This window comes from Ochotona curzoniae, unplaced genomic scaffold (genome assembly GCF_017591425.1).
Source record: "Ochotona curzoniae isolate NIBS_2020 unplaced genomic scaffold, NIBS_Ocur_1.0 contig_4792, whole genome shotgun sequence".
Lineage (NCBI taxonomy): Eukaryota > Metazoa > Chordata > Mammalia > Lagomorpha > Ochotonidae > Ochotona > Ochotona curzoniae.
In genome coordinates this window covers 6,762,683-6,784,185 of record NW_024466389.1, presented here as the reverse complement: position 1 = coordinate 6,784,185, position 21,503 = coordinate 6,762,683, and the positions used below count along the sequence as shown (strand labels likewise).

Here is a 21,503-nt window from a genome sequence, read left to right as displayed (position 1 = left end):
TGGAGCCAGCAGGAAGGCCCGGAAGGGTGCAGGCTCTCATCAAAGGCAGCTGCAATGGGGGCACCCTGGAGGGGTCCAAGCATGCAGTGGCCAGAACACACCCGGCAGCAGGCCAGCAGGACCCTGGGCCGACCCCAGCCAACACCAGAGATCCGCACGTAAAACAAACCGAGTTTTATTCATAAGCATGCAGTGCAAACTCTCACCCAAGCCTCGGAAACTGAGGCCCCCCAGCAGTCTCCTTCGGATTCCGGGGCTCCCAGCTCTGCTCAGCCAAGCCCAGGAAGCCTGCGGCTCTTCCAGGACTGTCCACCAGGGGGCAGGCGAGCTCCACCGCCGCGGAGGGTCAACGATGGGCAGAGATGTCCGCTCTGACTTCTTTCCCGTGTGGAAAACTTTTCTTGTCTCCATGGTGATGGCTTGGCTCTCCTAGCTTCCAACAGTTCAGCGGCCAAGTTCAAGTCCAGCAGAATTTGTCAACAAGGGACTCAAGTACCTGAGACGGAGCTGAACCCCCCACCCTGCAAGCTGCTTCCCTGTTGGTCAAGGCCATTTCTATTCATCCCTGCGGGACCCTGGCACCTTTGCTGGTGGGGAGGGAACCGTGACTCCCTTGTGAAACTACTGGCTCCAGCTGCCTCTGAGTGGCCACCATAGACCGGGGACACAGACGTAGGCACAGGGCTGGCTGGCAGCCCCTGGCGTCTATCAAGATCATGGCAGGCAGGCACCACAGTGGCTCCAGCCCCCCTGGGCTGGGGTGTTGGGATAAGGAGGGTCATCCCCACCCCCCAGAGGCAGGAAGGGGCTTCAGGCTGAGGTAGGAGGGGAGAGATGGCTGGGGGCCTCCGACCACCACGGGGTCCTGGAATTCCTTGACAGGCAAAAAGTGAGGCGTTGAACGGGCTCGCTGGACAGTGAGAGGGGAGGCGCTGGTACCAGGGCTACGCTGAAGTGAAGGTTAAAGCCAGAGGGCCCTGGTGCGGGTGGCTCAGGCACTGCCTGGCACATGCTTGGGTGTTTAGTCCCCACCCGTCACTGTCGGACAACTTGCAGTCAGCAGCAGCTGGCCTGGGGACTGGAGGTAGAGGTGGCGCCTGCCAGCGGCCTGAGCTGATCTGAGGCCCACTGTCCGCTAAGACGGCCGCTGCCGGCACCGCGCGGAAGTGTGGCCCTTTCTTGTGGATGAGTCATTCCTCCGCCCCAGCCAGCGGCCGCAGAGGACCGCCTGGGCGCCGGAGCCAGGTCAGGGCCCAGCAGTGAGCAAACCTACCACAAAAGCTGAGTTTGAAGGTCCAGCCCGGAGCAGGCCACAGTGAAGCAGGGACTGGCCCCGGGGCTGTCCATCCGCTGGGCTAGCCCACCTCGGCTGTGACACGTCCTGTACCAGCCTGGTTAGCTGGGCTTCAGGCCATCGTCAGGCACACCGAGGGGTAGAGATTTCTTGGGGTTCTGCAGAGCAGTCTCGGGGGGCCCCGGGTGGGACTCGAAGGGGCTCTCTTCCTTGGAGAAGGGCACCTGTTCATCATCCATGGAGAGGCCCGAAGGGCTGCCATCTGTGTCCTCCATGGCGGGCCCAGCCGGGGAGGAGCAGGGCGAGCCAGGGTCGGAGCTGCTGTAGACATTGACAATGCACGTGACGTTGACCTGGGTGCCGGGGCCGCCAGGGCCTCCGGGGGCGGGCTCTGTTGGCACAAGACCAAGGGAGATTGATGCAGAGGGGTGTCAGACTAAAGCACATGACAAAAGGACCAGTTTCCTGGCACTTGAGATGCCAGCATCCCATAGCAAAGTGCTGGTTCAAAGGCCAGCTGCTCTGCTCCCAGCTCAGCTCCCTGCTAAGGCTTCTGGAAAGGCAGCAGAAGATCGCCCAAGGGCTTGGGGCCCCGCCACCCATATGGGAAATCCAGAAGGAATTTCTGGCATCTGGCATCAGCCTGGCCCAGCCCTCGCTGCTGTGAACCAGCCACAAAAGTGAACCAGCTAATAAAAGAACTCTCTCTTTCTGTCTCATCCTTTCTCTATATCACTCTGCCTCTCAAATAAATAAGTAAATCTCTTAATTTAAAAAAAAAAATATGGGAAAGAACCCTGGTCCAAGGGACAGAGGACGGGCCAGGGGACAGAGGACAGAAGGGAGGGTGGCCCAGCTGTGCTTTCTGTGCCACCTTGGTTTGGCAAGGCCCTTTGCATGTTCCATCTGTTCCCTCCACCTGGGGAGCTTGTCCCTTCCCAACACAGCTTACTCTGTTCGGAGCTCCTGCCTCCACAAAGCCCCCCTGGCTTCCCCGTTCAGACTGTCCACCCATCACTCAGGGGACCCTGCCCACCTCTGGGAACTCCAGGGCCTCTGGCTGCTGGGTCACATATTTGTGGCCTGTCCACCAGATGCTGGCCCAGGAAGGTGACAACTTTCTGCTTGTCCTTCACTGTGTTCCCACTGCCCCTAACAGGGACATGTGTGACGTGGATCAAATTATGCACCCAGGAAGGCTTAGTTCCTGCAAACGCAGGAGGATTTAAGCAAATTGGCTGCCAACACTTAAAATCCAATAGCCTGATGCAATGCCTCAATTAACTAATCCTCCCTTGGCAGGTGCCAGGATCCCATATGGGCTCAGGTTTGAGTCCCGGCTGCTCCACTTCCCATCCAGCTCCCAGCTTATGCCCTGGGAAAGCATGGAGGATGGCCCAAGTCTTTGCGACCCTGTGCACATGTGGGAGACCCAGGAGAAGCTCCTGGCTCCTGGCTTTGGATCTGCTCAGCCATGACTGTTGCAGCCACTTGGGCAGTGAATCACTGGATGGAAGATCTTTCTGTTTCTCCTTCTCTCTGTAAGTCTTTCCACTAAAAAGAAATAAATCTTTAAAAACAAACCTGAATGTATGGCCTGCTTTGGGAGCCAGGTGCAGGGGAACCTGGCTGTGGTGGGCACGCATCTATTAGAGTTGGTGGGAAGGACTTGAGCGGGCAGCCCAGCCGTGCACCCCGTGTTTTCTTTGTTGCCATGAGAAATCAGATGACAGTGTCACCAGGAAGTGGGTGAGGGGGTGTGGCATGCAGCGCCACACACAATGTGAGCTGCTGCAGGATCCACTTCAGGGAGTGGCTGGGGGTCCAGACTCGGGGGCAGCCAGTCCTCCCGCTGAGTCCAGGAAGCTGGGGGAGGAGGGCAGTGCTGGCGAGCGCCCTGGAGGAAGCTGCAACAAATGTTAAGGCTGGAAAGAAACCTCCACCCTGAGCCTCCAGTGCACCCAAAGGTCGCCGTGGCCTTTACCCTGGGTGGAAGAGACACTGTGGGGGCGGCTGGGGCACCATAAAGGGCACAGCTCTGGGGTTGACACGACCCCAACCGAGACAGAGGTGTGAGGGGTGGGGGCGAGAGGAGGAGAGAGCAGAGGCCAGAAGACAGGTGGGGAACAGTGGGGGAGGGGGAGGAGAGGGGAGAAGGCATGGGGGAAGGGGCAGAGGAGGGGCAGTCGGAGTCAGGGTCTTCTCGGGGGCCCAAGGAGGAAGCCACAGGAAGTCAGCTAAGAAAACCCAAGGGCAATCATTTCTCAGCCTTCTGGCTAAAGCCAAGTGCAGGGATCCAAAGGGCAATGCCAAGACCAAGAGCTCGCGGTCTGAACGTGGTCATTTAGCCCACAATTAGGGCCACCTGCATTGTTCCAAGCACTGGCCCAGGTTGTCCCTCGGACATCAATGAAGGGGGAATCAGGCGGGTACGTCAGGCACGCGGGCAGTCAGGTACCAGGGGTGGGGGGTGGGGAGCTGCCACAGGCAGACGGGGAGGTGTGGGAGTAGGCGGGGCGGCTGCAGCTGTCAGTCCCAGCCTGGAGGCAGCAGCCTGGTGCCACTCTGGTGCCAGGCAGGACTCCTGGCTCACACCCTGCAGGGAGGGGCCGTGCAGCTCATCTCTCATTGAAGAAACCACAGCTCAGCAGGGCGAAGAAGTTTGTTCGGGGCACTGGTGCCATGGCACAGCGTGTTACTTGCAGTCCTGGCATCCCATACCTCTATGGTTCGAGTCCTGGCTGCCCCACTTCCAATCCATCTCCATGCTAATGGCCTAGGAGAGCAGCAGAGGCTGGTCCAAGTGCTGGGGCCCCTGCACCAAGGTGGGTGAACTGGAAGAAGCTGCCGACTCTCAACCACTGGGACAATTGAGGGGGTCAAGCAGCAGATGGGGGGGCGTTGCTCTCTCTCTCCCCCAACATTCTGCCTTTCAAATAAATGTCATCTTAAAAAAAAAGACAGGAAAAGCCGCACCAGAGCAGCTGAGCAGGGGGATCAGGAATGAGCCAGGGTCACAGTCACTGCTTTGTGCCTTCTGGAGGACCCATACAGAGGCCTTCTCCCAGGCAGGCATTAGAGCTGCCAGCCAGAGGTGACACCTGTCACAGATGAGGTGCAGAGCCCAAGGCAGCCTGTGGCACATGCAGGTGCTCATCAGCCTGCAGCCTGGGACCCAGAGACCCCCGTCCCCTCTCCACCCTCCCCTCAGCAGGCTGCAGGGAACAGAACCCATTTCTCCTTGGTGACCCAGCAGTCAGGGGCCAGTCCGGCTCCTCATCTCCCACCTCTATATCCACGATGGGAGTTAGCCTCCAGGGGCATCAGTTTCTGTCTCTGTGCAGTGGGGATAGCGACAGTACCGATCTTCAGCACTGGAGGGCAGGGTGATTTTGTCCCCAGAAAGGGCCCAGTCGCAGTGCCCGATGCACCACACACCATCACTATTTTTATTGTTGTAGTCAGTGGCTAAGTGCAGGGCTGTGGGTATGCAGGGCTGTGGGTGTGCAGGGCTGTGGGTGTGCAGGGCTGTGGGTGTGCAGGGCTGTGGGTACAGGCTCACAGGGGTCCCCAGGGCGGCTGAGGGACAGCAGAAAGGACAGAGAAGCCTCTACAGTCTGACAATCCTATGGAAGAGAAGCAAGGCCATGGAGCCTGCAGAAGCCTGGGTAGCCGTGGGAGGAAACCATGGGGAGGAAGATTCAGGAACTGTCCCCAGCAGGCCACTGGGGCCTGAGGACCGCGAGCTGATGGTGCAGTAGATGGAAGGGTATTCCAGGTACATAGACCAGCACCGGCAAAGGCAGGGGTCCAGGAAGGAGGGGGTGCAGAGAACCCTGGGGGTTCAGTGAGCAAAAGAAGCTCCACACGGTTCCACGGAACTGGAGCGGGGGTAGCAGCTAGGCCTGCTGAGCACGCAAAGACCTGGCATGCCACTGGGAGCTCCAGCTGCAGGAGATACCTACGGCAGATGCCAGGCAGCGAGCCCAGATGGTCCCTGACTTCCCAACCACACCAAAGTCACATGCATTCAAGTTCCCACCGACCATGCTGGAGTTAGCTTTTGTGTCTCACAGGCCTGCCGGCCCTGGCCTGCCAGTCAGCACCACAGTCCCCAGGGAAACAAGCAGGTGCTACAGGACGTGTGTTGCTAAGCCAGAGGTGCACAGGAGGTAGGTCAGGGACTGCATGCATTTTGCATCCTCAGTATTTTCTGCTTATAATCACATGATCAGCACACGACCCCAACCCAAGTGTACAAAGGGGCAAGGAAGAACACCAGGCCCACTCCCGCTTCTCACCGGAGCTCCTGCAGCTGGCCTGGGCCTCCCTGGACCCAGGGGCCTTGTCCACACTCGGCATCGGGGGCTGGCTCCTGGTGGGCGTCCTCCTGTCTGTAGCGCTGGCGGAACTCTCCAGGGAGCTGCTGCTGGAGCTGGGCGCCGTGGTCAGCAGGTGCTGCTGCTCCAGGCCGGGCTCACCCCTGGCCTTGTCAGCAGGCACGTGAGGCTAGGGGAGGCAGGAGGCGACACAGAGAGCAAAGTCAGTCCAGCAGCCAGCTCCTCAGCCCCACCCCCAGCCCTGCCTGCCCTACTGCTGACAGCACCATTTCCAGGACGCTTCAGCCGACACCTGCACGTTCTTTCTACACACAGCTCGCTTCTAGAGGTGTGATTCTCAGTGGTTTCTTTGCTTCTATTATTTGCACCTCACTGCCTGATGGGAACGAGAGTCCAGGAGAAATGGGGCAGGGTTTGCAGCCCCATTTTGCAAGTGCAAGGAGAGTCACTTTCAATGCGAGGTCATCCCATCAGCACAGGGGGACGCAACCCAGCATAGCTGCCCAGAGCCCAGACTCTGGCCCCAGGCCATAGGTATGACGTTACCCCTTACTGGCTGTGTAGCCCAGGACGTGCCTCCCTGTACCTTTGTTTCTCTTTTGTAAAAGGAGAAAAGCCTGCTTCTGGGGTGATTGGGAAGATCACACAGCTGAAGTTTACAAGTTTTATAAGATGCAGTAAGTGCGACAGAAGAGTTTGTTGAATGTGAGGTAGGCAAAGCCAGCCTTGGGTTGTGGCACTGCACGTTAACCCACAGCCTGCAAGGCCAAGAGCCCAGTCCTGGCTGCTCCACTTCCAATCTAACTCCCTACTCATGCACCCAGGAAAGCAGTGGAAGACGGCCCAAGTGACTGTCACCCTGGGTGTCACTATCCATGAGGGTCACCCAGGGGGACTTGCGGTCTCCTCCTGGCTTTGGCTTCACCCAGCTCTGGCCGCTGCAGCCATTTGGAGAGTGAACCCGCAGATGGACAAGCTCTCTCCTACTCCCTCTTTCTATGTTGCTGTGCTTTTCAAGTCCATAAATAAATGTTAAAAAAGAAAGAAAGGAAGGAAGAAAGAAAGAAAGAATGAAAGCAAGGAAGGAAGGAAGGAAGGAAGGGAGAAAGAAAGAAAAAAGAAAAGTGTGCAAAGCGCCACCCACAGGCCAACGCAGTCGCCAACTATTTTTGTACAGACTGCGAGCTAAGGACAGCATTCATGGTTTTTTTTTTTTTTAGCGTTTGGAAAACTATTTTGAAAAGAATACACTTTTGTGGCCCAGGAAGTTATGTGAGTTAAATTTCCATGTTCATGAAGACATCACTGCTGGAATCCATCTGTACTCACTTGGGCATGGGTTCTCTCTGCTGTCCTACTATGTGTCAGGCTCAAGCAGAAGTTCCAGAGACCTGCAATCCTCTGCAGGACGCGTGTGTGACCAGTGCTGGGCTCAGCCAGCCCAGGCGGGGGGCCACGCACCTGGGGCCGTACCTGTGCAGGCCTCAGCTCCCCTCTCCAAGCCATCGCCGAAGGCTGCCCTCCCAACGCCATTTCCACCCAAAACACCACCACCATCAGCAGCACTGACACAGTGCCTCCCAATGCCAAGTTCTTTGCTCAGACACTGTATCAAAAAGCTCCCCTGGCTGCCCAGTGTCTTCCTGGCTTTGTAGATGCTGAGGCCAAAGGAGGGCGATGCTGGCTTACTCGCCCAAGGTCGCTCCAAGGTCACAGCTAGGATGTGGTGCAGCTGGGCTCCGAACCTTCTCTGCGTGTCTTAGAACCTGCTCTGATGACTCAAGGCAGGTCCCCATGTCCTATCCTGGGAGTACCTGGAGATGCCCTCCCCATCCTCCCCCAGAGCTGCTGACTGCCCACCCTGACCTCACAGGTGCTCAAGGCCTTACTCTGGGGCTCCAGGTAGCCACTGGACCCGAGAAAGAAAAGAGAGAGCAGGGACGCCTGCAAAGGGGACAGCAGGAAACGGCAGGCACTACACTCGGGCCACTGCAGAGTTCCTGCTCTTCCTATGTGGAAAGGGGGTGCTGGAGCCCCCCTCCTGCTCTCCGCCCCCCACTCTCTCGAAACACCTGAGGGTTTAGTGACCAAGATTCGGGCTTCCAACTCAATATCCAAGCAGGCCGCGGGGACCTGAACTGGCCCCGGGGTGGGTTGGGGGCATGTCTGCCTCTCCAAGGCGCCACCCCGCCGTACAGAGCAGGGCTTGGCTTTTGCCCACTGCAGTGCTCAGCTGGGTCTACCAACACTCGGTGACTACAGTGAAGGGAGAGGGGAGGCCACGGCCACACCCCCACCATGGCTGCACACCTGGCACCAAGCGGCACCCGGTCAGGGGAGGAGCGAAGGCAGTAGCTGGGCTCTGCAGCGGGCCTCAGAGTGGACATTCACCCACCAGGCATGCCACCAGGCAGCTACTGGCACTGCTGCCGCCACTGGAAATGCACAGGGCAGGACAAGAACATTGGGCTGGCATTCCAGAGCCACATGCTGTGCGACCTAGGACCAGACACTTAGCCTTTCTGCACCTCGCATCTTGTCAGAAAAACAGCCCATCTGACTCCGGGCCCCCCAGGAGCTGAGCTTTCTCCCAGCACAGGGGCTGTCCCCCAAGGGAACACTGTGGTTGTCACTACTGGTGTGCAGGCGCTACCCTGGGAATGGGGGCCGGGGATGTTTCAGAGCAGCAGCCACATTGCAGGGGCAAGCCCCTCAAAACAATCAGCCATCTAACTGCGCCGTCTAGGGCCTGAGAAAACTCTCTTGGGGTCGTGGAAATTCAGATGATTTCCTCTCGTGGAAAAGTGACAGAAGGGAAAACAAACCTGGGAGACCTGCGTGACCCTCTTCTCAGCTGCCCTTGAGCTAGCTGTGCAGAGGCCACGGTCCTGGCCAGGAGGTGAAAGCCAGCCACCCAGGCCCCCAGGAGCGCGTCTGGTGCACTGACAAAGGCACCGTGGCAGACCCCCTACCCCCTTCCTCCCACGTCCATCCTGGAGTCCACACCATGAAGTCAGGTTATCCTCTTAGAATACAAGCAAAAGAGCAAAGGCCAACACAGCAGGAGTCTTACTGGGTCCACAGAAGGACCCCCGCTAGCAGGATGTGGCACCAGTGTCTCCAAGAAATTCCTGTGTGGTCCCTACATCGTAGCCGAAAGCAAAGGTGAGCTGTTTCTGTGGAAGTGGGGGCAGGACCTAGCGACCAGCCCTGCAGGCTACACCTCGCAGCCCAGAGAGGACTGCCCAGAGCCCTCTGTGGAGTGCCAGGGGATCCCAGAACCTGGTCTGCAGATGGGTGCTCTGCAAAGCCAGCAGGGGTGGAGGAAGCAGGGAGCATGGGCAGCAGGGTGAGGTGACCCGAGTCCCACTTGATGGGGATGAAAAGGAGCCACAAGCAACATCATGCCACTCAGTCCCCTGCTCTCTCCCCCCTGACATTTCACTCCCACCACTGCCTCTGGTCCACAAAGGGTTGCATCACCCCTGCCTCCCAGGCCTGGCCTGCAGAAGTCATCACTTCCCGTGGGTCGATCCAGCTCACCAAGCAGGAGCCCAGGGGAGGAGGGGGATGGGGCATGGGGACACTCACCACCTTGGCTTCTCTCTGCAGGCAGGACAGCTTCTCTACAGAGGAGACAGAGGGGCAAGTCAGGGAGGGGGATCCCCTGGGCCCCCGCTGCTGTATCGAGGAGGGCAGTGAGGGGCCCGTGCAGAGGCAGTGGGGTCAGCCCGGCCCTGGGTACACAGGTACCTGCCAGGCGACGCCCACAGAAGCCCACATCCAACTGCCAAGCTGGGCCCCCGCTGGGTCCCCACCAGCCGTTCCCCTGCTCTCTGCTGACTCGGCTTTCTCTTACGCTATGTGGGCCCTTTCTTTCCTATACGCCCACCTGTTGGAGGCTACCTGCTCCAGGAGGCCCGAGTCTCCCTCCCCCACCCCGGCTCCCCAGACAGGAACCCTGACCCTCCAAGATGAGCCCTGCTCAGCTGGCAGAAGTGCCTTTCACCCAGACCCCAGCTCCTATGGAGCAGGTATGCTCTGCACAGCCTGTAAGACCATGCCCACAGCTGAATGCCCAGCACATGCCCAGAGAAGGTTCCTAAAGGCAAGCAGGAAGGCCTGGGGTCTCACTTTTTTTCTGTGACAGGATGACAACATTCACCAGTCCTATAATGAGCAGGCAGAAGACTGTCACACCCACAATCAGTCCTAGAAAAGAAAACAGGAGGCTCCAGGAGGACCGTCCTTGAACTCAACCATCCGCCACAGCCCTAAGCCAAAGCCGCACACTGCTTAAGAAATTATTCTGAGAGCCTGCCACAGTAGCCTAGTGGCTGCCGTCTTCCCCTTGTGTATGCGAGGATCCCATAAGGGCACTGGCGTGTGTCCCAGATGCTCCACTTCCCATCCAGCTCTCTGCTTGTGGCCTGGGAGAGCAGTCAAGGACGGCCCAAAGGCTTGGGACCCTGCACCCAAGTGGAATACCCAGAACAAACCCCTGGCTCCTGTTTCGGATCAGCTCAGCTCTGGCTGTTGCAGCTACTTGGGGAGGGAGTAAACCAGCAGCAGATGGAAGATCTTTCTCTCTGACTCTCCTACTCTCTGTAAATCTGACTTTCCAATAATAAATAAATAAATCTTTTCTTAATGAAATTATTCTGAAATGTGCAGTAAACATGAGCTGTAAAGTACCATTTCCAAAACTCCAGGAGCCGGGGGTGGGCAGGACCCATGATGTCCAAACCCCATGTTTGCCTTGCCAGGGCGTGGATTTGGGAGCTAAAACAGATTTTTGTCTGCTCATGGGCAATGGCCGAGACGGGAGAGTCTGCACACTTGGCCATGGCAATGGCACAGCGCAGCATGGCTGGGGCTGAAGCTCCCGTAACAGCAGCAAGACCAACTTTGTTCCCAACATGACAAACTGCTCAGTTGAGGACTCAGCTGAAGAATCTGAGCCACAGGGACAGACTGGTCCTGTGCTCTGAGAGAGTGACTCAAACTGAGGCACAAAGCAAGCTTGAGTGCTCCGGTGTGAGACCCAAGGTGGCCGGAGTTATCACTGTTGAGGGGCAAGACCAAGCCAGGGGGATCTTACATCCCACTGTCAAGAAGACATCTCAGTGAGCCAGGCTGAGTCCAAGAGCCACCAGTTTGAGACCCCTGGCTTGACAGGGGAGCCCAGGAAGGAACCTGGCCAAACGAACCTGCCATCTCCTTGACCAATTGGATACACCAGAAACGGTGTCCTGGGCACTGTTTCCACCTTAGGCCAAATTGTGGCCTCATCTCCGCCCACCGAGGACTGCAGTGCCAGTGCCTAGCCTCGGGGTGAGGCCAGTGTCATTGGCACTTGGATCCCAGCACAAGGATGCAGGGTCCAGCCCCATGGCTCTGGGGAAGACCATGCGGGGGGTGGGGTAGGGCAGGAAACCCTTCATGACTTACCCACGGGAAGAGAGACACTGCCGGTGCGGATCCCCTCAGCTGGGGGGCTAGGGCCCGTCAGAAGTGGGACAGAGAACTTGATGCTGGGCCCTGGTGTAGGCTCCGTGTGTTGGGAAGTTGTGGCTACTGGCTGGGGTGGGCTGGTTGGCTGCAAAGCCACTTGTGGGGGCGAGAACCCAGATGCGCAGGCTGTGTCCATACTCGCATTGCCGGGGGTGGCAGCTGTGGGGGGGAGGCAGCTGGGTCGGAAGACAAGAACTGTAGCCAGGAACCCCACAGTCTGTGTGCCAGCCCCCACCCCCACTGTGGGGACCATCGCCTGCAATGTCCAGTCTGGGTTGGCAGCTACAGCTGCCACTCGCCTAGGGCAGAGATGCCAGGGGACAGTACCCTCCCCCTCCCACTCGGGATGCAGCCACTCATATCCGGTGGGGCCTGCAGGTATCCGTGGATAAGGTCATGTCAGAGAATGTCCCTGGGGCACAGGGCGCACACACCACTTCTGATGCTGCAGTGCCTTCAAGGGAAAAGCGGGGGTGGGGGAGGCAGAAGGCGACTCGGTGAGGTCGTGGAATAGGGGAGCCTCCGTCCTAGAGGCCTGAGTGGGCTCTGAGGCCTGAGGACCTCGGCTTGCATCACTACTGAAATGCTGCACACATGCACATGTATGCATGCAATTACATGTGCATGTGCTCACACAGCCAGCATCCAGGCTTCTGTGGGTCCAGCTTCCCACAGCATCACCCAACACTGCGGTAGCTCACGGCTTGATCTGATCCATCTCTGGATCCCCAGGCCCAAGGATACAACAGGTGCCTGGTGACGTGTGCTGGAGGAAAGAACAAATGCTAGGCAGGTGGACGGATGTTGGGCAGCCAGCACCTGGCTGCCACTCACCCAGCATGTTCCCAGGCTGGGCAGATGCACTGATTCCTGTGACACCACAGCGGTGCCCACGAAGGAAAGCCCCTGGGGGATTGCAACCCTGTCCCATACCTGGCTTGGCCACGCCGAAGCCGGGGCGGCACTTGCGCATAGGCACGCACAGCCGGCAGCCCTCCTGCTTCTTCAACATGCAGTACCAGCCTGGCTTGCACATACAGATCCGGTTCTGCTTCAAGGTGCATGCTTGGGTTTCTACTTGGTCTGTGGAAGCAAAAAGACAGTCCCGGGTCATGCCTGTCCTGCCACATCCACTTAGCCCTCCCGGGCAGCCCACCACCCCTTCCCAGAATCAGGTCAAGGGGAGACCAGCCAGCGTCCCTAGGGCTACTGCCTGGTCCCAGCTCCATCACAGCGTGAGCAAACACAGCTGCTCTCCTGGGAACTATTTCCTTGACCCCCAAATGGGCACCCATCTCCCTCCACCCATGGGCTACCTGCTTTACTCAAGGGGCTGAAGAGCCATTGGCAAAGAGAGCAGGAGCTGCAGCTTACAAACTGGAAAGAGCTATTCCTATACCACCCTAGGCCCCAGGGCTTGAAAACTGCTGGCCTAGGCTGTTCCCAAGCCGTGTGCAGCCGTAGGGGTAGTGGGATAATGGGGGGCATGTGGTCGGCTGGGACGGATGCTGGGGCTGCCCCTCCCAGGGTGGCCACTCACCATGGCTGCAGCGGGCACCACAGCTGAAACACTCAGTGACCAGATTCCAGAGCTGCGTATATGTGCTGTCCTCACAGCGGGTACACACGGTGTCTGAGCTCTCTGTGCAGAAGGCTTTCACACGGTGGCCTGGGGAAGCAGGGGCAAGAGGGCTCGGGGGTGGTTCATCTCCTGCACCCCCAAAGCTCTTTGACAGAATCCCATGCCTCTATTAACTCAATGTCTCATGTCTGGCTGTGCCAGCAGGTGCTCCAGCTCTGAACCCTTCGTCCCCTCTGCTCTCCCCAGCTGCCAGGAACAGACCAGAACTAGTCGGTGGGTCAGTCATACATAGATGCCTTTTTCCTAGATGTCGCCTTCTCGGATGCCCCCTCTCTCTGCATAAGACACCACGGCCAACTCTGCCTCCATCTTTGACCTTGTCTCGTTTGGGTCAAGGCACTTACAGAGCTGCACATCTGTTAGCTCTGTTGCTTCCATCTGAACGCAGACTCCAGGAAGGCAAGGATTTTTTGTTTGCTCTCTCTCTCTCTCTGTTGGAGTCTAGTACTTAAAACATACAGTGGATGCTTTTTATGCTTTCTCTGTGTTAACACATCAACAACCGAGAGGAAGGGCAGCACTGGGTGTCGGGCCCCTGGCTCTCACAAGCGGGCTGACCTCTCAAGTCTCCCATCTGTACAATGGATAAACACTCACTGATACAGTCAGATGTGCTTGAGCATCTCCCAGGTGCCAGGCACTGTGCCATGTGTCAGGAATGCCAAGATACTGTGCCTACCCAGGAGGGTATGAGGAGACAGCAACCAAGCTGTAGTCACAGGACTATATGGCCTGATGTTGTAGAATAGCTAGTTAAGTCACCACCTGTGACTCCAGCATCCTACATCAGCACTAACTTGATTCCTGGCCACTCACTCCAGTCCAGCTCCCTGCTGATGCGCCTAGGAAACTAGTGAAAGATGAGTCCCTGCATCCACGTGGGAGACCTGGATGGAGTTCCATTCTCCTGGCTTTGGCTTGGCCTTGCTCTGGTCATCGTGGCCATTTGGGAGGAGTGAACCAGCAACCATAAGATCTCTCTGTCTCTCCTTTTCTCTGTAACTCTACCTTTCTAATAATAATTTTTTTTTTTTAAAAAAAGTAGATCTTTAAAAAAGATTTAAAAAGGGTATCAGCGGCCAGTGGGAGCTCAAAGGAGTACATGACCTGGCTGGGCAGGCTTCCTGGAGGAGGGGCCCCTGAGCAGTGGTCTAGAGGATAAGCAGGAACTAAGCAGGGACAAGGAAGCAGAAAGTGTGCAACGGAGGGAGCAGCACGTGCAGAAGCCTGGACGGAAGCGGGAACCAGGGCTACTGCATGGGCTTAGAAGAATCCAGTAAGAACCAAAGGCTGTGACCCCGGGCCTCCCACCCCTCATGCATGTACGCACACACCCTCCATCCAGGGCCCTGGTCCCCTCCTTACCTGGCTGACACTTGCTACAGCACCGCTGGACCCTGTCGTCATAGTACTGGGTTAACTGGCACTTGTCCCCAGACTCTGGGCTGTTGGGGTTGACAGTGAACTGTAAGAAGGAGGCAAGACAGTTATCAGCATGGCCACCTCAGGGTGCAGCCACACGGCCGCCCAGATTCTCATCCCGCATGCTACCTTCTCTGCAGCTCTACACATGTGGCAACTGGAGGGACCCCTTGCCTGCTTCTGCCTCCACGCCCGCCCCTTCTAGTGTAGCACACTCGTGTCTGCAGTGGAGGTGCTGAGCTGACTGGCTAGGGGACGGTGTTGGCCTCATGCCTCCTCACAGCAGAGGGCAGACAGTAGCCCTGAAGCTGCCAGCCCAGCAGCCTCCATCACCACATTGCCCTCCACCCCCAGTGCCTCCCCTTGCTTTTCGCACCCGGGAGATGCCCCTTCGCCTCTTAGCTGAGTGCTGCTTCCTGCAGGAATCCCTGACTACCCAAGCCGGGAAGCCCAGCTGTGGCCCCTTGTAACAAGCACGGCAGCGGGGCAATGGTGGGCTAGCTTGTCCCTCTGCCCTATGTACAGGTGCACACACGTGTAGGTGTGCATATTCCTGGCCTTGGTCTCCAACCCTCAGCCTTTAATATGACGCCCTGGACTCAGCAAATGGACATAGTTAACAACAAGTACAACAATCTTGGCTCAGGCTGTGTTTAGGGGTTTCTGCTGCTTGGGTTGGCACCTGCCGCTGGCCCCACCAAATGACCACAGGTGTTGGCTGGCAGCAGCTCTCCAGCCCTTAGCTCCAGGTCAGGACAGCCTCTGGCACACTCATTGCCCAGGACATCCCAGCTCCAGCTATGACCAAGCCCCTGCTCAGCCCTGCTGTGAGCACGCCCAGAGCTGATGCATTCCTGCATAGGAAGCTGTGGGCGTGGGCCAGAAGAGGGTGAGTGCACACCCCAAGTCCCAGGGGGCGGCCCTAGTGAAAGGGCTGGCCTGCTGTATGGCCAGCCGCAATCGCATGGCTGATCCATGCCTGACAAAGCCTGCATTACACAGGTAAGTGTAGGCAGAAGCAGGGAAACCTGGTTTCCAGCCACTTAAGTCTGTGTCGCCTTAGGCAAGTGCCTGAATGTCCCTGGGCTTTAGTGCTAACACATACGGCTATTCAACAACCAGAGCCGTCTGCCTGGACATGAGCAACTAACAAGCCAAGCTGAACAAACCCAGCCTGGGCACCGGGGACCACATTTTCCCCATCTGATGTGTAGCAGATGAGGGGCCACTTGGTCTTTCCCCTTTCCTTCCACAGCACTGCCTAGGAAGGGTGACTACCAGGGGCCTGGGGCAATGAGGTCTGGCCTGGTCCCTCTGCATGTGACAAGCAGGCCCGGAAATGTGGCTGTGTTCCTGGCGTGGCCTGGTGAGCAGCACCGGCCACCCCAGCTTCACACAGTTGGAAGCTCAGGGATGTGGCCCACAGCGGCTGGGGGCACCTGCTAAGGAGCATTCCCGTGTCTTCCTAGCGCTGTGCCTCTAACTGACCCCTCCGCCTGCAGCAGCCTTGGAACAGCTCTGGCAACAAGCCCCGTCTGCCTTGGGTCTTCCCAGACAGCAGCATGCCATCTCCACCCCTAGGAGTCCACCCTGGGTGAATCACCCAGGCCAGAGGTCTGGTCTTCCTCCTCCTCATTCCTGGGACCCAGGGTACCCATGAGTGGATTTGCCTGTCCCACCAAAGGGGAGCCCTGGGGCAGGCGGGGGCTTGGAACTCCTCTTAGCTGTTGTTCCAGGGCCTGGCGTGGGGTCAGTGTTTTGAGGTTGTTGACCCATGCAGTGGACTTAGCTGTAGCGTCACTTCCTGAAAAGGCCTGCCCCCACTCAGGGCCATGAGACTTCAACTTGGATGCACCCATGACCCTGGACCCACCCACATCCCTGGCGCAGGGCCGACCCCTGGACAAGCAGATCCTGTGAAGTTGGGATCTCCCTATGCAGGTGGCTGAGCAGGGGAAGTAGAGCTGGAGTCCAGAAGGCAATTCGAGTTTCCTCCTGGCTGGGAAGCCTGCAACCACGTCCCTGCACAACACGTATGTACAATGCATAAATGCGTGTGCATTCAGACTCACACATGCACACAGCCCTGCAATGTACAGGTGCATACACACATACTCATATGGACACACATATACACGCCTCACACTGATGTACACCATACACACAGTTGTAAACACACGCACATGAGCCCATGCACCCACGTGCACACACAGATCCCAGCACTTCTTCTCTCACAGTCGGGTATGGGGGATGGCTTCTAGGCTCCCTGGTCAAAGGGGGGAGAATGGGCCTAGCCAGGACCCCTTCTCGGGGCTTCTTACGGGGTGCACCTGCACCCATTCTCCTCTGACTTCCTCTCCTGGCTGGTCAACCGGGGTGGGCCCAAAAAACTGTAGAGCGAATGAAAAAAAGCAAGAACTCGGCCCCGTGGTGCTGCCACTTGGAAGGATGCCAGGGTTGGTTGAGCAAGATGAGCTGGGGGGCAGGCTAGAGCCCCGAAACCAAAGAAATGGGGCCCTTTGCAGTGCCCCCTGTGCATAGCATCCAGCTGAGCCCCACTGCAAGAGAGGCCTGCTGCTTCCGCACGACCCCAAGTGCGCCCCCACACCCCGGAAAGCAGTGGCTGGGCCTGCCCCTCTGAGTGCCCCAGCAGCTGCTGCCAACACCCCCAGGGCAGGGAGGGGCTGTACTTCCTGCACCCCATGCCCTGGGGCCTCATCATTCTCCCTGCGTAGCCCTAGTGCTGGTAGCTGGGGTACCCCCGATCTATCTGTGGCCTGGCAGCCACAGGGTCAGGGCAGCTGCAGATGGCAGAAATCCCAAGTGCACACTGTGCCACTCCCCAGGAGAGCAGCACGTGAGCAAGCGCCCGGACCCCCAGACCCCACTCCCCAGCAGCCCCTGGCTGCCTCCAGGTTCTTTCCTCCCTGAAGTTTCGCTGTGAGTGACCAGCCCAGGCTTCTTGCTGCCATTTCACGGAGTGTCCACGACTAGTGGAGGAGACCGCCCACTCTTGAGCAATCCCCAGGCTTGTTTATCCTCTTGGACAGAAAAAAACCAAACCACAGCCCCGTCATGGCTAAACTACGAGGAACAAAAATCCCCCTGGCAGAGGGGGACAAAAGGTCATCTCCTTGAGGTTACAGTCGTCCCCCAAGCACAGGCTGGGTCCAGATGGCAGCCCATGAAGCCAGGCCTGGGTCTCCGCAGGGAGTGCAGAGGCTGGGGGGGCCCAGGGCTCCCCAGAGCATGGCAAGTGGCCTCGGGGAAGCCCAGGGCGATGGAAGCCTCCCGTTCTTTGCTTTGCTCTGCTGGGAACTGGTCCTGTGGCACGGAGCAGAGGGAAGCGCTCAGCCAGGGAGGCTAATGTGTGAACTGAGGTGACACAGACACACACGTGAGCAGTGGCGAGCACTCAGGGGAAAGGAAGACCAGGGCACAGGGCCAAGAGCGACCAGAGTACATGTCTGGAATGTTGCACGCGCAGCCAGGAGGTCAGGGTGGCTGGGCCAGGGCAAGGAGGAGGGAAGGGAGCAGGCAGAGCCTTGTGGCCAGCTGGAGCTGCACGGAGGCTCGCAATCACCACTTGCAGAGTTGTGGGCACAACCATCATTCCAGCTGACAGAGGGGCAGGCGTTTGCCCGCTGTGCCCTGCCCTGCTACCCCCTCATGGGCATCAGGCTGACCTCTGGTGTGAGTCTGAATCACAGGCCCCAAATCATGCCACCTCCCCTCGTTCAGGCACCTCTTGCAGGTTGTAACCCACTTTCCCTGCTTGTGTTCTGCCTCAAAAGACTAAAAGGACAGCTCGGCTTCTTTTTTAAAGGAAAACTGTTTTGTTTTAACTTTTCAAAATCCATTTTATTTATTTGACAGGCAGAGGGCAGAAGGTGAGACAGACATCTCTCATTCACTCATTGACTCACCGAATGTGTCCAATAGACACAGCCAGGTCAGGTCAAAGCCAAGATCAAGGGGCCAGCCTTCTAGCATAGCAGGCAAGCTGAGGCCTACAATGTGGCCATGCCATAAGGGTGCCAGTTCATGTCCCCGCTACTCCAATTTCCATCCATCTCCCTGCTAATGTCCTGGGGAAAGCAGTGGAAGATGGTCTAAGTATTTGGACCCCTGCGCCCACCTAGGAGAACTGCATAGAGCTCTTGACTCTGGCTCAGCCCTGGCCATTACAGCCATTTGGGGAGTGACCCAGCAGACAGAAGCATTCTCTCCCTCTGTAACTCTTCTAAACAAATACATAAATCTTTAAAGGAAAAAAGATTCAGGAGCCACTAACTCGATCCCGATCTCACTGTGGGTGACAGAGATCCACAGATCTGAGTCCCAGGGTGTCTGTTAGCAGGAAGCCGGGATTGGAAGCAGAGTCAGGAATCAAACTCAACTCTCACTGCAGGTGCCCCAGCAGCTTCTAGGCCCAGCCTGTGCAGGCGGCCGTCAAAAGGCTCAGCTGCCCCTCGAGGCCTCAGAGGTGCTGGGGGTTGGAGACGGCCCGCCTCCTGAGAGATGGAAAAGCTGACTGAGCCAGGAGGTGGGCTGGGCTGCGAGGGAGAGGTGGGCTGGGACTGGGCATCTGGGGAGCAGAGAACTGAGGGCAGAGGTGGGGTGAGGTTTCCTTGCTCTGGCTTCTGCCCCTCGTGCCCCTCTCTCCACAGGGAAGGAGGTCCGAGTAGGTGAACTCTGGGAGGAAAGGGGCCAGAGCTGTCTGCCCTCCCAGGTGCATGGACCCCTGCCATCATGACAGGGCATGGGTCTAGGTCAGAGGGCCCAAGTGCACAGGGCACCTCTTGCTCTGCCTGCTGCCCTTGGCACCCTTGGGATTGTCTTTGCTTTTCTTTTTAAGATTTATTTATTTTTATTGGGAAGGCAGATATACAGAGAGGAGGAGAGACAGAGAGGAAGATCTTCCGTCTGATGGTTCACTCCCCAAGTAGTCACAACGGCTGGAGTTGAGCCAATCTGAAGCCAGGAGCTCCTCCAAGTCTCCCACGCGTGTGTAAGGTCCCAAGGATTTGGGCCATCCTCAACTGCTGTCCCAGGCCACAAGCAGGAGCTGAATGGAAAGCAGGGCCACTGGGATTAGAACCAGTGACCATATGGGATCCCAGCGCATGCAAGATGAAGACCTTAACCACTACGCTATCGTGCAGGGCCCTGTCTTTGCTTTTTAATTTTGTGGAGGTCTCTCTTGGGAGTTTCACTCCTTGGAAAGCACCACACTTCAAGCTTCCCCTGGGTAAGGAACTGCCAGCCGATGATGGGAAGGGGGCACGTAGGAGTGGTAAGCAGAAACTTCAACACAGAGCACCCTCCTTGGACCGGCTTTGGCCCAGAGCTAGAAGGATTGGCTGACCACACTCAGACTGAGGAAAAGCACCTGCTAGGCGCAGACACAGAGTTGGGCAGCCATGCACACTTCCTTGTTTTACCCTTGCACCCATGCACAGGTCAGTACAGCTCCATTTTTAAAAGATTCACTTATTTGTTGAAAGCCAGAGTCACAGAGGCAGGGAGAAAGAGATCTTCTACGTGCTGGCTCACTCCCCAGATGGCTGCAACAGCCAGGGCTCAGCTAGGCCAAAGCCAGGAGCCAGGAGCTCCATGCAGGTCTCCCACTTGGGTAGAAGGGACAAAGCACTTGAATCATCTTCTGTTGCTTTTCTCAGGCCATTAGCGTGGAACTGCATCAGCAGCAGAGCAGCCGGGACACAAACCAGTGCCTATATGTGATGCTGGTATTCCAGAGAGCAGCTACACACTGTGCCACAGCACCACCCCCAAATTACAGTCCCACTTCACAGATGAAGACATGGAGGCTTCATGAGATTCAGTGCAAAGTATTGTTCAAGGCTATACAGGCTGCAAGTGGCAGGCCGGGGGCAATAGCAACTACATCTGCCTCCACATCCCAGCAGTTGCATTCCCTGTGATTGGTGCTGCTCCCGTTTCATGGTAGAGGAGCTCACAGGTTGGGACCCCTGAGAGCCCAAGGTGAGCAGGGGCAGGTGGGTCACAGATCCTCCCAGGCAAGAGCATCACTGGAGTAGGTGTTACCACTGCTGGCAGGGCCTGGGGCATCAGCCCAAGGACCCCCATGCCTTGAGAAACCACAACATTTACACGGCAGGTCCCCAGAGCCCTGGGATGAGGCCAGTGGGTTTGGTCTGCGGGGGGCAGGGGGGTTCACAGGAGGCCCAGCGCCACAACAGCGGTGCCAGGCAGCGGAGGGCTGGCTGCTGTCACTGGGGGCATGTCCCTGACCATGCCACAGGCAGGATCCCCGGGTGCCTCCCACCCCGACCTGCCGCCTATAATGCTACTTCAGAGGTGAGCTGGAGGCAGACAGGAGCTGCTATCTGCATCTGGCTGGGCTTTGTGCCAAGTGCCAGAGGAGAGAGATGCTGCGGAGTGTCTGCCCCAGGAGACACTTGGTCTAGAATGCCCCAGCTCTCCCTGCCCACCTCCCTGAGGCAGGTCCAAGTGGCTTCCTCTGAATCCCAGGCCTCTCCTTGCACCTGCACCTCTCTCCAGCTGCAGTTTCCCACTCAGGGTCCCAACCTCATCCCTCTGCAGATGGCACCTCAGCCAGCTTCTTGTATACCATACCAACTCCTCCCAAAAAGCTTCCCTGGCCACCCACTGTCTTCAAACCAGGAACACAGCCTTGGCTGGGTGTGCAGGACCCCTGAGGCCTGGCCTGGGTTTACCTCACATGCCACTTTAAAAAAAATTTTTTTTTGTTCATTTATTTGAAAAGCAGAGTTACAGAGCAAGAGAAAAGGAGAAGTCCTTCTCCCACTACCAGTTCACTTCCCAAATGGCCACAGTGGCCAGGGCTGTGCCAGGCTGTAGCCAGGAGTCCCATCTGGGTCCCCACATGGCTGCAGGGACCCAAGCACTTGCGCTACCTTCTACTGCTTTCCCAGGGGCAAAGCTGGATGGAAGCAGAGCAGCCAGGACCCAAATCAGCACTGACATAGAATGCCAGCGTGGCAGATGGTGGCTTTACCCACTTCACCACAGTGCCAGCCCCTCACATAGCACCTTCTAATGATGCAAACATCTGCCTTCCTGGCAGCCCCTCCTCACCACCAGTGCTGGGCTCTGTCCATGTGTCCCGTCCCCTCCCTGGCAAGGCTGGCCCTCCACATGCAGAGTGCACACCCCCTCATCTCAGGGAAACCTCCGAGCCCTTCCAGACGCGGTCAGAGGTCCCTCCAGGGAGCCTTGCGACATCACAGGTGTGGAACTGTATCATGAAACCAGACCATTTGTC

General features: G+C 57.6%; 1 protein-coding gene across 1 annotated transcript in view; it reads right to left on the bottom strand.

Moving 5' to 3' along the window:
* Positions 1 to 159: 159 nt before the first annotated feature.
* TNFRSF1B (TNF receptor superfamily member 1B) overlaps positions 160 to 21,503 on the bottom strand; it is a 28,884-nt gene continuing 7,540 nt past the window's right edge. The window contains exons 2-9 of the mRNA XM_040987934.1: positions 14,156 to 14,255; positions 12,689 to 12,817; positions 12,082 to 12,231; positions 11,086 to 11,307; positions 9,769 to 9,846; positions 9,226 to 9,260; positions 5,596 to 5,803; positions 160 to 1,685 (exon numbers count right to left, since the gene is read on the bottom strand). Coding sequence (XP_040843868.1) covers positions 1,396 to 1,685; positions 5,596 to 5,803; positions 9,226 to 9,260; positions 9,769 to 9,846; positions 11,086 to 11,307; positions 12,082 to 12,231; positions 12,689 to 12,817; positions 14,156 to 14,255 — 1,212 coding nt within the window. The 3' untranslated portion in view covers positions 160 to 1,395. The remainder of the gene's footprint in view (positions 1,686 to 5,595; positions 5,804 to 9,225; positions 9,261 to 9,768; positions 9,847 to 11,085; positions 11,308 to 12,081; positions 12,232 to 12,688; positions 12,818 to 14,155; positions 14,256 to 21,503) is intronic.